General features: G+C 44.4%; 1 protein-coding gene across 1 annotated transcript in view; it reads right to left on the reverse strand.

Annotated features, from left to right (window-relative positions):
- Window positions 1–5,483: 5,483 nt before the first annotated feature.
- LOC118395748 (CD44 antigen-like) overlaps window positions 5,484–17,326 on the reverse strand; it is a 36,072-nt gene continuing 24,229 nt past the window's right edge. The window contains exons 5-8 of the mRNA XM_035789637.2: window positions 16,347–16,916; window positions 9,267–9,350; window positions 8,467–8,545; window positions 5,484–8,149 (exon numbers count right to left, since the gene is read on the reverse strand). Of these exons, the coding sequence (XP_035645530.1) occupies window positions 7,936–8,149; window positions 8,467–8,545; window positions 9,267–9,350; window positions 16,347–16,916 (947 nt within the window). The 3' untranslated portion in view covers window positions 5,484–7,935. The remainder of the gene's footprint in view (window positions 8,150–8,466; window positions 8,546–9,266; window positions 9,351–16,346; window positions 16,917–17,326) is intronic.

The following is a 17,326-nucleotide window of genomic DNA, read 5'->3' on the forward strand; positions in this document are numbered from 1 at the left end:
CCTAGCATGGACTTGTAGATGACCTGGAGCCAGTGTAGCGAGTGCCAGCCGACTAGAGCGTACAAGTCGCAGTGGTGGGTGGTATAAGGTGCTTTAGTGACAAAACGGATGGCACAGTGATAAACTGCATCCAATTTGCTGAGTAGAGTGTTGGAAGCAATTTTGTAGATGACATCGCCGAAGTCGAGGATCGGTAGGATAGTCAGTTTTACTAGGGTAAGTTTGGCGGCGTGAGTGAAGGAGGCTTTGTAGCGGAATAGAAAGCCGACTCTTGATTTGATTTTCGATTGGAGATGTTTGATATGAGTCTGGAAGGAGAGTTTACAATCTAGCCAGACACCTAGGTACTTATAGATGTCCACATATTCAAGGTTGGAACCATCCAGGGTGGTGATGCTGGTCAGGCGTGCGGGTGCAGGCAGCGAACGGTTGAAAAGCATGCATTTGGTTTTACTAGCGTTTAAGAGCAGTTGGAGACCACGGAAGGAGTGTTGTATGGTATTGAAGCTCGTTTGGAGGTTAGATAGCACAGTGTCCAAGGACGGGCTGAAAGTATATAGAATGGTGTCGTCTGTGTAGAGGTGGATCAGGGAATCGCCCGCAGCAAGAGCAACATCATTGATATATACAGAAAAAAGAGTCGGCCCGAGGATTGAACCCTGTGGCACCCCCATAGAGACTTCCAGAGGACCGGACAGCATGCCCTCCGATTTGACACACTGAACTCTGTCTGCAAAGTAATTGGTGAACCAGGCAAGGCAGTCATCAGAAAAACCGAGGCTACTGAGTCTGCCGATAAGAATATGGTGATTGACCGAGTCGAAAGCCTTGGCAAGATCGATGAAGACGGCTGCACAGTACTGTCTTTTATCGATGGCGGTTATGATATCGTTTAGTACCTTGAGCGTGGCAGAGGTGCAACCGTGACCGGCTCGGAAACCAGATTGCACAGCGGAGAAGGTACGGTGGGATTCGAGATGGTCAGTTACCTGTTTGTTGACTTGTCCGCCACAGGATGTTTTTGTGCTGGTCGAGGGCAGTCAGGTCTGGAGTGAACCAAGGGCTGTATCTGTTCTTAGTTCTGCATTTTTTGAACGGAGCATGCTTATCTAAAATGGTGAGGAAGTTACTTTTAAAGAATGACCAGGCATCCTCCACTGACGGGATGAGGTCAATGTCCTTCCAGGATACCCGGGCCAGGTCGATTAGAAAGGCCTGCTCACAGAAGTGTTTTAGGGAGCTTTTGACAGTGATGAGGGGTGGTCGTTTGACTGCGGCTCCGTGGCGGATACAGGCAATGAGGCAGTGATCGCTGAGATCCTGGTTGAAGACAGCGGAGGTGTATTTGGAGGGCCAGTTGGTCAGGATGACGTCTATGAGGGTACCCTTGTTTACGAAGTTAGGGTTGTACCTGGTGGGTTCCTTGATGATTTGTGTGAGATTGAGGGCATCTAGCTTAGATTGTAGGACTGCCGGGGTGTTAAGCATATCCCAGTTTAGGTCACCTAACAGAACAAACTCTGAAGCTAGATGGGGGGCGATCAATTCACAAATGGTGTCCAGGGCACAGCTGGGAGCTGAGGGGGGTCGGTAGCAGGCGGCAACAGTGAGAGACTTACTTCTGGAGAGAGTAATTTTCAAAATGAGTAGTTCGAACTGTTTGGGTATGGACCTGGAAAGTATGACGTTACTTTGCAGGCTATCTCTGCAGTAGACTGCAACTCCTCCCCCTTTGGCAGTTCTATCTTGACGGAAGATGTTATAGTTGGGTATGGAAATCTCTGAATTTTTGGTGGCCTTCCTGAGCCAGAATTCAGACACGGCAAGGACATCAGGGTTAGCAGAGTGTGCTAAAGCAGTGAGTAAAACAAAAGTAGGGAGGAGGCTTCTGATGTTGACATGCATGAAACCAAGGCTTTTTCGATCACAGAAGTCAACAAATGAGGGTGCCTGGGGACATGCAGGGCCTGGGTTTACCTCCACATCACCCCCGGAGCAGAGAAGGAGTAGTATGAGGGTGCGGCTGAAGGCTATCAAAACTGGTCGCCTAGAGCGTTGGGGACAGAGAATAAGAGGAGCAGGTTTCTGGGCATGGTAGAATATATTCAGGGCATAATGCGCAGACAGGGGTATGGTGGGGTGCGGGTACAGCGGAGGTAAGCCCAGGCACTGGGTGATGATGAGAGAGGTTGTATCTCTGGACATGCTGGTTGTAATGGGTGCGGTCACCGCATGTGTGGGAGGTGGGACAAAGGAGGTAACAGGGGTATGAAGAGTGGAACTCGGGGCTCCATTGTGAACTAAAACAATGATCACTAACCTGAACAACAGTATACAAGGCATATTGACATTTGAGAGAGACATACAGCGAGGCATACAGTAATCACAGGTGTTGAATTGGGAAAGCTAGCTAAAACAGTAGGTGAGACAGCAACAGCTAGTCAGATAGCACAAAAAAAAGCAGGTAAAATGGCGTTGACTAGGCAACGGGGCCGACAGATAAAACAAACAAGCAGAATGGAGTACCGTGATTAACGGACAGTCCAGCGTGCATCAGCTATGTAGCCAAGAGATCAGTGTCCAGGGGGCAGCGGTGGATGGGCAGGGAAGCTGGACTGGCGAGTGTTATCCAGGTAAAAAAAAACTAACAGTGACTAAATAGCTTGTAGCTAGTTAGCTGGTTAGCGTCTGGAGGTTCTTGAGTGTGTTCTAAAAAATTAAAAATAATAGCGATTCCGTATCACAATAGGTAAGGCAGGTTTCCGGAAGGTATAAACAATTTAAAAATCAAAAAGAGATAGAAAGGAAATATGGGTCCAGAGAGTGTTTGGGACGCGGCGATTCAGACGGTTAGCAGGCCTGTGCTAACAAGCTAACAGTTCGTAGGCCCGGGCTAGACAGGGTAGCAGGGGTGTTCTGGCCAGGCTAGCTTCAAGCTAAGTGGGTGGAAACGCTAGCCAGGGGTAATCATCCGGGTTTGCAGTTTAGCTAGATAGCTAGTTGTGAAGATCCAGCTGAAAAATGTTCTGTTTGCGGTGGGAATCCGGGGATGAAAAATAAATAGGTCCGTTATGCTCTGGTTAGAGTCGCGTTGTTCGAACTGGCGAGAGCTTTCCGGGCTAAAGGTTAGCTGATGACCGGTTAGCTGAAGACCGCTAGCATAGCTGGTGGATTAGCTGGCTAGCTTCAGTTGAGGGGTTTCTGTTCCGAAGTAAATATAAATACTTTAGGAAAAATAGCTACATTGGGTGAGGCGCGTTGCAGGAGAGTATTTGGAAGCTTAGATTTAGCTAAATGTTTTTAAAGAGGTATGCGAAGAAAAATATGTAAAAAAAACGAAAAAGACGCGATATATACATATATATATATATATATATATATATATATATATATACAGGACGACATGACGACGTACTGCTACGCCATCTTGGAAAACCATATTCTATGAGAATAGGAAGGTTCAATTATTTTGTGAAGCATCACATTCCAGTTGAAAAATATATGGAAAATAGAAATCCGAAATGGATGATGTTCAGAGATAGTTGGGAGGGGTTGAATAGAGCTAAAGGGTGGGACTAATAACAAGATAAGCAATGTAAAGCATACGGGATCTGTAAAATGTATATATGTTCGGAACTTCTGTGAAATAGCATAGTTACAAATAGAAATCAAACTGGATGGACATCAGAAATAGAAGTAGGACTAAGAACAAACAAGAGGGAACTATTGTACAGACTGTGTCTGTAAAATGTGTATACTATGTATAAATTGAAGATAAAATCAGAAGTGTTCATTAGTTTACTCCAATTGGGGGATCGGCGGTAGGGTCTGCGGGGAATAATAATAAAGGTATATTCTTTAAAAAACTATGTATGTCTATATAGGTACAGTATATGTATGTATATATGTGTATATGTATGCATGCGTGTTGTCACGTTCTGACCTTTATTCCTTTGTTTTGTCTTTATTTAGTATGGTGAGGGCGTGAGTTGGGGTGGGCAGTCTGTTAGTTTTTCCATATTTTCTATTTCTATGTTTGGCCTGATATCATTGTCCCTGATTGAGAACCATATTTAGGTAGCCTGTTTTCCTTTGTGTTTTTTGGGTGGTTATTTTCAGTCTTTGTGTGTCTGCGCCAGACAGAACTGTTCCGGTTGTTTCTTTGTTGTTTTTGTTATTCAGTGTTCAGTTTTGATTGAACACTAACCACGCTGCACTTTGTGTATGGATATATATATTTACCTAAAAGATATGGGGGATTGGAAATGATGCAGACAATTATATTAAAAGCAACATTCTTTCCGCAATATTAAGCTGATCCTCCCTCTAATAAAAAAAAGAAGAACGAAAAAAAGATAAAGACGCCCTTCCTAAATCAGCTGCCTGATAGGAAGGAAACCGCTCAGTGATTTCACCATGAGTTTAAAACAGTTACAGAGTATAATTGTTGAGATAGGAATTAACTGAGGATGTATCAACAACATAAATGACAAAGTGAAAAGAAGGAAGCCTGTACAGAATAAATGCATCCTGTTTATAATAAGGCACTAAAGCAATACTGCAAAAAATGAATGGTGGTGGCTGCATCCTGTTATGGGTATGCTTGTCATCGGCAAGGCCTAGGGAGTTCTTTTACAACTAAAATAAATGGACTATAGCTAAGCACAGGCAAAATCCTTGAAGAAAATATGGTTCAGTCTACTTTTCAACAATAACCTAAAACACGAGGCTAAATCTACCCCCCTGTAGTTGCTTACCTAGACGACATTGAATGTTCCTGAGGGGTATAGCTACAGTTTAGATTTAAGCCGGCTTGAAACTCTATGGCAAGACTTGAAAATGGCTGTCCAGCACTGATCAACAGTCAATTTGACAGAGCTTGATGATTTTTTAAAAAGACAAATGGGCAAATATTTGTTCAATCCAGGCGTGCAAAGCTCTTAAAGACTTACCCAGAGAGACTCAAAGCTGTAATTGCTGCCAAAGGTGATTCTAACGTTTATTGACTCAGGGGGTTGAAAACACATCTAATCAACATGTATTTGTGTTTTATTAAAATATAAAATGTTTCTTCCACTTTGACAGTATGTGTATTTTGTGTAGATCTTTGACAATTTAGTCAGCTTTAATCCCACATTTGTAAGACAACAAAGTGTAAATCAAAGGGTGTTAATCATTTCTCAAGACACTGATACATTTTTAGAATATTAGATGACTTAGCTGAAGTCGCTATATGAGACTGGTTTAACCTTTCAAGATGCAATCACAGTGTCTGTGATTACATCCACAAGAACATGGCCTTTCCAGCTTTCAAAATGGCTTTCTTTGTCTTACTGTCTCTCTGTCTTGCCTGGGTAAAAACATACTCTTGCATCATGACTGGGATACCATGGCAACCATACTTTCTCCTTCTCCCGAGCAAACCCTTTTCTCTCCATTCCCTCCCTCCCTCCTGCCCGCTGAATGAACACCACAATCAAAAATTTCCTCTATACACATTTATTTAATCCATGACTTTACACATATTTTCTCATTAACAATGTTTTATTAATTCATCATTACACACTCCTACCCTAATACATTTTCTAATTTTTTCTAATTTTCCTCAAAGTGAATCAAATGAGAGCAAGATCAGAGAGGAACAAAAGCAGAGGCAAAAAGCCACACAAAAAAGCTGGGACACACATTTGTCATGCCGCTTACTCAAAAGGCATGACAAATGTACTGTCAAACTGATATGAGAGGATTCATAATATCCACATAATATCCACAGACAACCACACATAAAAGTGATTTGCCTATGAAAGAAAGAGACAGCATAAAGATTATAATGTAATCAGATGGAGGTGTGGAGCAATGGGCACATTGAGACCTGGATCAGTATGGAGACACAGAGCTCCTAGCCAGAGACACATGAATTCATCAACCTCCCTCTCTCTGGTGCACATAACAGGGAAAGCCACAGAAATATGATGGCCTCTGCTGCTTTGTTACAAAGGAGCCCAGAGAAGTAGAATCCAGAGTTGTGCTTGGAGTTCTACTGTTCTGCCCATTACTGTAATATCTGTGTCCAGATCATGTGTTGTTGTCAGTGTGTCCAGCCAAATCAATTATTTTGACAGTGAGGGATTGTACATTGATTTTCATGTTGGCCGTTAACAACAGTTATTAGGTTCCATCACAGTGTAATGCATTACTAGACAATTCTAGGTCATTGTAAATGGCACATTTCTGTCAATATAGCATATAAGGTGACTTATATGGTAAGTACATGTGATACGTGTACTCCAACATCCACATCTGACCATTGCATCTATTCTCCGAAAGCTGTTGATATTCCATATAAATCTATGCGCTACTCAACATGGATGTATTATTTATACAGACCATGTTAATAAACATCATAAAAAAAGGTTTTTAAAATGCACAGTCTTGAATACTATACATGTGGTTGATTCATACAATATCTACTCTGTCTATTGCAAATGTTCTATCACAATTAAAGACCATAGGTTCTGAATTTGATTAAATCATTCTCAAATATGACAGCTTTTATTTATTCATTAAAGGGCATTGCATGCCAAAAAAGATGAATGACAACTGTTGCTGAGGCATTTGGAAAATACGTGTACATTATATACAGAAGCAAAAATAGCAAGAAAAATCCAAACTGCATTAATTAAAATACTAACATCTCGTTGTGTATTCTTGTAAAAACAAAATCCCAATCCACAGGAAAGAACTGAAATATACAGAGGGTTAATATTGAAAGAAAACAGGGGAATGATAAAGAGTATAGACATCAGTGGGCCACAACGTCCCACATTTACCTATCCATAATAAACAATATTAATCCCATGAACATCCAGCCAAATTATTTGACAACGTCTGTTTAGTTTTCACATTTCTGCACGCCTGTTTTTCCAACTCAATTCCTCAAAAGCTTCAAGTGACACACTATCAACAATGTCCTTCCCCTCAACCTAACCCTCAACCTCAACCCCCGACTGGTCTTGGTGGGCAAACCAAGACCCCCACCCCCCACCTTTAAAAACTTCCACCCACACCCCTGTGCCTTTATCAACACCCTTCCTCTCTCCCCTCACACATACATACAGTACATACTGTGCATATTCACACACACACACACACACACACACACACACACACACACACACACACACACACACACACACACACACACACACACACACACACACACACACACACACACACACACACACACACACACACACACACACACCTCTTCAACATCTCTACTCAGATCCCAGCATAGAGCAGGGATGTCAACCTCCAGTCCGCCAGTGTCACAGGGTCTGCAGGGTTACATTTCAACCTGTTATTATTATTGAATTAATGTTACTGATTGGCTAGAGAAGCCAGACTGATTTTCTCAGATTTAGATTAGACACTGATTGAAAGGCAGGGGTGAATATCAGCATGTGTGTATGAAGCCTGGCTTGAGACCCCAGATGTAGCGACTCAGTCCAAACCCTAGGACTAGGAACTATCCAATCCTAACCACATACCTGACATAACAGGGTAGAAAGTAGCATTCTGCTCATCTTGGCTTTAACAGTCTAGCTAGCCCATCTGAGAGACAGGCAAAGGACAGGGCCAGTTTCCGATGTTGCACCTTAGTAGCAAGGTGGGACAAACCAGCCATTCTTCCCAGAATACAACAACAGAATCAATAGAGTATTAACCATCCCTTAAATTTACAAATCCCCCACCCAACCCCAGCTGGCATGTTCAATGTGTCTGTCTTCTTGGTAGCAGGCCAAAGTGTCCATCTCCACCCCCAGCCAGACCTTCTCTAGTCCTGCCCCAGTGTCAGCACCCCCATAGCTACTCATCTTTCTCTATCCTTCAGTCCCCTCTCTCTTCTCCTCCTTGTCCTCCTCCTCTCCTCTCTCATGCCAGCTGTCCTTTCTCTGGGGACTCATCCAGTGTGATGACGGTGAACTCCTCTGTGTTGCCGTTTTCCTGGATCTTCTCTTTGTTCATCAGGGTCACCATCTCCTGCTCTCTCTCCTGGGCGCGGGAGCTAGCCACAGACGCCACCGCCCCATTCCCGTCACTACCATCCTTGTTGGTGATCATCAGGGTCTGCTGCTGACCGCACCAGCTAACAGCCAGAGAGAGAGCGAGAGAGAGAGAGAGAGAGAGAGAGAGAGAGAGAGAGAGCAGTGAACACATTAGAATACTGTCACCAGCTAACAGACAGAGAGCAATCAGTGAACACATTAGCATTAGGATACTGTCACCACCTAACAGACAGAGAAAGGGAGCAGTGAACACATTAGGATACTGTCATCAGCTAACAGATAGAGGGAGGAAGCAGTGAACACATTAGGATACTCCCACCAGCTAACGGACAGAGAGAGGGAGTAATGCACACAGTTAATTATTGATCAGAATTCCAATTGGTGAAATGAGACCTACCTCTTCCGCTTGACCACAGCAGCACACACAAGGAGAATAGCGCCCACAGCCGCAACCACTCCCACAATGATCAGCCAATCTGCACAAAGGAAAGAAATGAGAAAGGAATAATTCATGTCTATAATGTCTCTCACTTGGAGGTGTAGCATATGCCCCTTTACAATGGAAAGTGCTTTGAGAAGTGCTATATAAATGCAATTGTTTGCTCAATTATTAATACATTATGAATACATTAGGAATCCATTAAACCAGTGGTTCTCAACTGGTTTCGCATTGCTAAAAAGAATCGGCAAAATACAATCTGGAAAATTATTTGTAATGCTATATTGATATTAAATGTACCAACTGTATGACAAGGAAACAACATTCCCACATCTTTCATTGTCAATAATTACATTTTGCACATATTCTTGATGTTGACTGTTAATAAACTCACTGATTTAAGACCACACAATCAACCATAGCGCTGCTAATAGCTCTGTACTGAAAACACTGTGATTGAAGATAAATTGTTTAAACATGTAAGTTCATCATCATTTCTCCACACATTCTACCAGGTTTAAGTCATTTTAAGTTCAGACTGGGTTTTCTTTTCATAAAAAAAAAACTCAGACACTGGCGACCCACACAAAACCTCCCACGACCCACATTTGGTTTACGACCCACCAATTGAGAATCGCTGCATTAAACCATATAATACATTGTAATTACATGGCCATGATTCAACTAATCACTCATGACATGTACAATAATAGTATTAATACTACTGGTAGAGATATTAGGGGTAGTGGGCCACTCACCGGGTGTGCTACTATTCTCCTTCCCGGCTGGAGGAGGGGCTACTCCCTCACCTGGATTCATCCTCCCCCTGGGAATGGGCTGATCTGGGAATAGATGGGGAGAACAATGAGATACAGTGTTAAACAAACGTCTCTGATGCCTCACAAATGAATTACACATAGATGTCAACTGGTGTCATCAGATGCCATACACGTCCACCCAGGTAACACTCACAGAGACCCTGGAGAGAGTGCAGTAGACCCCAATAATAGTGCTTGGTTATCACACTAAAGTGTGATGAAGACCTGTGTCCATCTTGTCAATCAGACAGACTGCCTGGGTATGAGCACTGACAGACTGTGATTTTGTGCAATGTCATGTGATGATGTATAACACTATCATGTGATGACCAGGAATCATGTGCTACATCAGGGCTGATGTAATAGCTGTGGAATGAACTGAACCTACTAAGGAATGTGGAACTGTCTCGTTGGGACAGAGTTGGCACCTGAGAGCGAATGCCAACATTTCATTGCAAAGTGATTGATGAGTTATTGCTGTTATTAAAGTGACATTGTGCCAAGTGTTATAATGAGAACAATATGGTAAACTCCACATAACCTTAGCACAGAACAGAATAGTTTATCTGATTAGTATCTCATAGGGTAAATCAATGCCATCCTATTTCTCACACAGGGCTCTGGTGGAAAGTAGTGCCCATTTTGGGCTGTCATTCCCCCCATAGCAATACATCCTCTACCAGATCGATCCCTACGTCCACACTTCCTACTGTGTCTCCTGTCCTATCCCTACGTCCACACTTCCTACTGTGTCTCCCGTCCTATCCCTACGTCCACACTTCCTACTGTGTCTCCTGTCCTATCCCTACGTCCACACTTCCTACTGTGTCTCCTGTCCTATCCCTACGTCTACACTTCCTACTGTGTCTCCCGTCCTATCCCTACGTCCACACTTCCTACTGTGTCTCCTGTCCTATCCCTACGTCCACACTTCCTACTGTGTCTCCTGTCCTATCCCTACGTCCACACTTCCTACTGTGTCTCCTGTCCTATCCCTACGTCCACACTTCCTACTGTGTCTCCTGTCCTATCCCTACGTCCACACTTCCTACTGTGTCTCCTGTCCTATCCCTACGTCCACACTTCCTACTGTGTCTCCTGTCCTATCCCTACGTCCACACTTCCTACTGTGTCTCCTGTCCTATCCCTACGTCCACACTTCCTACTGTGTCTCCTGTCCTATCCCTACGTCCACACTTCCTACTGTGTCTCCTGTCCTATCCCTACGTCCACACTTCCTACTGTGTCTCCTGTCCTATCCCTACGTCCACACTTCCTACTGTGTCTCCTGTCCTATCCCTACGTCCACACTTCCTACTGTGTCTCCTGTCGTATCCCTACGTCCACACTTCCTACTGTGTCTCCTGTCCTATCCCTACGTCCACACTTCCTACTGTGTCTCCTGTCCTATCCCTACATCCACACTTCCTACTGTGTCTCCTGTCGTATCCCTACGTCCACACTTCCTACTGTGTCTCCTGTCCTATCCCTACGTCCACACTTCCTACTGTGTCTCCTGTCCTATCCCTACGTCCACACTTCCTACTGTGTCTCCTGTCCTATCCCTACGTCCACACTTCCTACTGTGTCTCCTGTCCTATCCCTACGTCCACACTTCCTACTGTGTCTCCTGTCGTATCCCTACGTCCACACTTCCTACTGTGTCTCCTGTTGTATCCCTACGTCCACACTTCCTACTGTGTCTCCTGTCCTATCCCTATGTCCACACTTCCTACTGTGTCTCCTGTCCTATCCCTACGTCCACACTTCCTCCTGTGTCTCCTGTTGTATCCCTATGTCCACACTTCCTACTGTGTCTCCTGTCCTATCCCTACGTCCACACTTCCTACTGTGTATCCTGTCGTATCCCTACGTCCACACTTCCTACTGTGTCTCCTGTCCTATCCCTACGTCCACACTTCCTCCTGTGTCTCCTGTTGTATCCCTATGTCCACACTTCCTACTGTGTCTCCTGTCCTATCCCTACGTCCACACTTCCTACTGTGTATCCTGTCCTATCCCTATGTCCACACTTCCTACTGTGTCTCCTGTTGTATTCCTACGTCCACCCTTCCTACTGTGTCTCCTGTCCTATCCCTACGTCCACACTTCCTACTGTGTCTCCTGTCCTATCCCTACGTCCACCCTTCCTACTGTGTCTCCTGTCCTATCCCTACGTCCACACTTCCTACTGTATCTCCTGTTGTATCCCTATGTCCACACTTCCTACTGTGTCTCCTGTCCTATCCCTATGTTCACACTTCCTACTGTGTCTCCTGTCGTATCCCTACGTCCACACTTCCTACTGTGTCTCCTGTCGTATCCCTACGTCCACACTTCCTACTGTGTCTCCTGTCCTATCCCTACGTCCACACTTCCTACTGTGTCTCCTGTCCTATCCCTACGTCCACACTTCCTACTGTGTCTCCTGTCCTATCCCTACGTCCACACTTCCTACTGTGTCTCCTGTTGTATCCCTACGTCCACACTTCCTACTGTGTCTCCTGTCCTATCCCTACGTCCACACTTCCTACTGTGTCTCCTGTCGTATCCCTACGTCCACACTTCCTACTGTCTCCTGTCCTATCCCTACGTCCACACTTCCTACTGTGTCTCCTGTTGTATCCCTACGTCCACACTTCCTACTGTGTCTCCTGTCCTATCCCTATGTCCACACTTCCTACTGTGTCTCCTGTCCTATCCCTACGTCCACACTTCCTCCTGTGTCTCCTGTCCTATCCCTATGTCCACACTTCCTACTGTGTCTCCTGTCCTATCCCTATGTTCACACTTCCTACTGTGTCTCCTGTCCTATCCCTACGTCCACCCTTCCTACTGTGTCTCCTGTCCTATCCCTACGTCCACACTTCCTACTGTGTCTCCTGTCCTATCCCTACGTCCACACTTCCTACTGTGTCTCCTGTCCTATCCCTACGTCCACACTTCCTACTGTGTCTCCTGTCCTATCCCTACGTCCACACTTCCTACTGTGTCTCCTGTCCTATCCCTACGTCCACACTTCCTACTGTGTCTCCTGTCCTATCCCTACCTCCACACTTCCTACTGTGTCTCCTGTCCTATCCCTACGTCCACACTTCCTACTGTGTCTCCTGTCCTATCCCTACGTCCACACTTCCTACTGTGTCTCCTGTCCTATCCCTACGTCCACACTTCCTACTGTGTCTCCTGTCCTATCCCTACGTCCACACTTCCTACTGTGTCTCCTGTCCTATCCCTACGTCCACACTTCCTACTGTGTCTCCTGTCCTATCCCTACGTCCACCCTTCCTACTGTGTCTCCTGTCCTATCCCTACGTCCACACTTCCTACTGTGTCTCCTGTCGTATCCCTACGTCCACACTTCCTACTGTCTCCTGTCCTATCCCTACGTCCACACTTCCTACTGTGTCTCCTGTCCTATCCCTACGTCCACACTTCCTACTGTGTCTCCTGTCCTATCCCTACGTCCACACTTCCTACTGTGTCTCCTGTCGTATCCCTACGTCCACACTTCCTACTGTGTCACCTGTCCTATCCCTATGTTCACACTTCCTACTGTGTCTCCTGTCGTATCCCTACGTCCACACTTCCTACTGTGTCTCCTGTCCTATCCCTACGTCCACACTTCCTACTGTGTCTCCTGTCGTATCCCTACGTCCACACTTCCTACTGTGTCTCCTGTCCTATCCCTACGTCCACACTTCCTACTGTGTCTCCTGTCCTATCCCTACGTCCACACTTCCTACTGTGTCTCCTGTCGTATCCCTACGTCCACACTTCCTACTGTGTCTCCTGTCCTATCCCTACGTCCACACTTCCTACTGTGTCTCCTGTTGTATCCCTACGTCCACACTTCCTACTGTGTCTCCTGTCCTATCCCTACGTCCACACTTCCTACTGTGTCTCCTGTTGTATCCCTACGTCCACACTTCCTACTGTGTCTCCTGTTGTATCCCTACGTCCACACTTCCTACTGTGTCTCCTGTTGTATCCCTACGTCCACACTTCCTACTGTGTCTCCTGTCCTATCCCTACGTCCACACTTCCTACTGTGTCTCCTGTCCTATCCCTACGTCCACACTTCCTACTGTGTCTCCTGTCCTATCCCTACGTCCACACTTCCTACTGTGTCTCCTGTCGTATCCCTACGTCCACACTTCCTACTGTGTCTCCTGTCCTATCCCTACGTCCACACTTCCTACTGTGTCTCCTGTCGTATCCCTACGTCCACACTTCCTACTGTGTCTCCTGTCCTATCCCTACGTCCACACTTCCTACTGTGTCTCCTGTCCTATCCCTACGTCCACACTTCCTACTGTGTCTCCTGTCCTATCCCTACGTCCACACTTCCTACTGTGTCTCCTGTCGTATCCCTACGTCCACACTTCCTACTGTGTCTCCTGTCCTATCCCTACGTCCACACTTCCTACTGTGTCTCCTGTCCTATCCCTACGTCCACACTTCCTACTGTGTCTCCTGTCCTATCCCTACGTCCACCCTTCCTACTGTGTCTCCTGTCCTATCTCCCCTTGCCTTCCCCTCTACTTCTAAACTGTCTCATTGGATCACAGGTGTCAAACTCATTCCAAGGAGGGCACGGGCGTCTGCAGGTTTTCGCTCACCTTTGTATTTGATTGATGAATTATGGTAGCGAATTAGTAAGGAACTCTCCTCACCTGGTTGTTTATAGTAGGTCTTAACTGAAAGAAAAAAACAAAAACCCGCAGACACTCTGCCCTCCGTGGAATGAGTTTGACACCCCTGCATTAAATCATCTAAATACAGAAATACATCTAATGAATAAGAATCCAATTATAATGTAATGAATAATAAAAGGCTGTGGGCCAGCAGTTGTTATATTATAACACAACTTGGGGGTCCTCTTGCTTATACACAGTAGTGCACAAACACACCATTATTAAGATAGATTTGACTGAATGATTCAGTGCTTCAAAATACAAGTTGATGCCCCATAGGAATACACTATAGGAGCATTGGACCCAAATATTAGCTACTGTGTTGAAAGGGTCTGTGTATTACATTAAATCATTGGATGCAGAGATTGTTTATATAGAGTTCTTGTATTGAGAATTTGAGCCAGTACAGATGGGGAGTTGAGAGGAAGAATCATGCTGAGGCACAGTCAGTGGTGTACTAGTGGTCCTCTCTTTCTCTCCTCTCTTTCTTCAAACAAACTCCACAGAGGAGAGGACACACAGAGAAAGACAAACTTTCAAGCCTCCATGGAATATTTCTTCATGAATGGTGGTCAATCTGAGTGCTTATTTTATTTGAAAGTGTCATCAAACTACAACTTTATGTCCCGGCTGTCGTAAGAACGGGACCAAAGCGCAGCGGATGTTAAGTTCCACATATTTAATTCAAAGGGAAACTTAAACAAAACAAAATATATCAATAAACGAAGAACTAAACGTGACTACGTGGTGCACATACACAAACAATATCCCACAAACACAGGTGGGAAAAATAGCTACTTAAATATGATCCCCAATTAGAGACAATGATTACCAGCTGCCTCTAATTGGGAATCCTACAAAACACCAACATAGAAAATATAAACTAGAACACAACATAGAATTGATAAACTAGAATACCCTCTAGTCACGCCCTGACCTACGACACCATAGAGAAACAAGGGCTCTCTATGGTCAGGGCGTGACACTTTACCATAGAGCTGACTATGCAAATGATTCCTTGCACTTGAATATTTTAATATAAAGTTGGATATAGCTTTTATACCTCGTGCCACATGTCTTCTTATATAAATCTAAATGCACACAGATATTACAATACAAACAAGAGTGGAAATTGGAGGTTTAATCCACAATCTTTTTCACACCCCAACACCAGGGGGCGAAGTTAGTTCTTTAACTTCCCAGAGTCTGACCAAACTTTGCTGTTTGTGGGTGGTAGGCTATCTGTTCTAAGTATCCTTCTCTGAGTTCTGACTAAGCACTTTCAAGAAAATGTAAAGGATACTTACTATTTATGTAAAGATAAAAACAGGTAAAGAAGGTGCTAGTTATTACAGTCAGAGAAGAATGTATTATAGATTGCATAATAATGTGTCTTGACAAGTGTTGAGGAGAATGACGAACATGGAGATGTATATTTAGAGATTGATATGATTAAATTAATCACCTTGAAAGCACAGATTTTTGAGTCGCCTTGGAAACAGTTGTACAGTATAGCCAGAGGGCAGTGATGTTATATATTATATATATATATATATATATGTGTTGTCGTGATTCTGGCAAGACTTGATTAATGATACGACTGAAGATGTACACATCAGTTGATACATCTTTAAACATTTTGTAACATTTTTATAAACCTTTTCTGTCATTATAGATGAATGTCCTGGTATCAAACGTTTCATCATGGAGATGTATCAATTCGTTTTGGTGGTGCTTATACTTTTGTTTACAAAAACGTAGCTAAATACATCTTTGTGTGGAAGCAAAAAAGGCTATTTGAGATAAACACAGAATGTATCTTTAGTTTAGGCTTCCTAACCACATTCCACCAATTTCCTCTCTCTGGGGTGTAACCAGGGGTCTAAAGAGGAACACCTCATGTAAACATTTATACATACCACACTGACTGGAAAAGGTTGCTGGTTCAACATTTTGCAGCAGCAGCAGAATGATTGGCATCTGCATTAGGACCAAAATGTACAGGGGGACATCCTGCCCTTGAGTATCACAACTGCTATTTTTAGGCTCAGGGAAAGCTTTTCATTCATCCTGTCACAGAAATCATATATGAAAAGTATGATTGTTGCAGGGTAATGCCAGGCACTTGTACCTCTTATGTTTCTCTGTTCTGACATGATTTATGATTTACTTGAGATGTATTTGTATTTTAAAGTGTGCTATTTAAATTAAATACATTGTCATTATAATTATGTTCATGATACCAAACTGAGTGACAAAGCAAAGCAGAAAACAATATTCTGTATGTGATATTATGAATGTAACAAACAGAGTAATTGCTTACCCTCTACCCCCTCCTCCTCCTCCTGCTCTGGCACTATCTCCTGCACATCCTCCTCGCTGGCTGAGCCCTGTGGTTCTCCTGGCTGTCCAACAGGTGGTGCAATAGAAGAGGCCCCCTCCTCAGCGCCAGTCGGTTGCATCCCAGACCCGGTGGTGTCCTCCATCTCAGTGGCCAGCACCCCAGTGCGGCCGGCTGACTGGGTCTCATCCCCCTCAGTCTGCTCTTCCTCCCCACCAGGGCTCTCTGTGGCTGCCCCCTCTGAGGCCTCACCCCCAGCCCCAGATGTTGGTTCCTCTGGGCTAGCCTCAGTGGATGCAGGTTGGGTCAGGTCCACTTCCTCAAATACCTCAGTGGTGCTCTCGGCTCCCTGTTTCTCAGGTGCAGAGGTGGTATCCACTGTGTCAGGCTCTGTGCTTGCTCTGTCCTCAGGCTGGGCCCTGTCCTCTGGGGTTCCCTCTGTGGCCTCTGGTTGTACCTGGTCCTGGTCCTCCACCACTGCTGGGGCATATGTCTGGATGTCTGTCTTCTCCTCTGGGACCTCCTCTGTCTTAGGCTGCTCTGAGGCTTCACCTGTGGGAAAACAGACCAGAAAGATAGATGCATGAGACCAGTTCTGATATTAAAACTGTTATAAAACTATAACTATATCAAATTATAACTATATAAAACTATTATTCACAAAACACATCCCCTCATTCCAAGAGGTTATCCCAAATCTGTCAAGGTTGGATTGGTGAAAGCAATCCAAGTGGATATCATTACGGGGTTACACATCTTTGACATCATTTCCACATGCGTTTACTGTACTGTTTCTGTAGGAAATGAGAACATGGAAGATCGAATTACCAATAAATCATATCATATAAAATATTCATATCTATCTCCCTTTTATTAAGACTGTGGTTACAGTATATTTGTCCTATTTCACACATGTGAATGTGTATATTAATATGCATATGTGAATTGTACATTTGTTTTTT

Source organism: Oncorhynchus keta, chromosome 17 (assembly GCF_023373465.1).
Source record: "Oncorhynchus keta strain PuntledgeMale-10-30-2019 chromosome 17, Oket_V2, whole genome shotgun sequence".
NCBI lineage: Eukaryota > Metazoa > Chordata > Actinopteri > Salmoniformes > Salmonidae > Oncorhynchus > Oncorhynchus keta.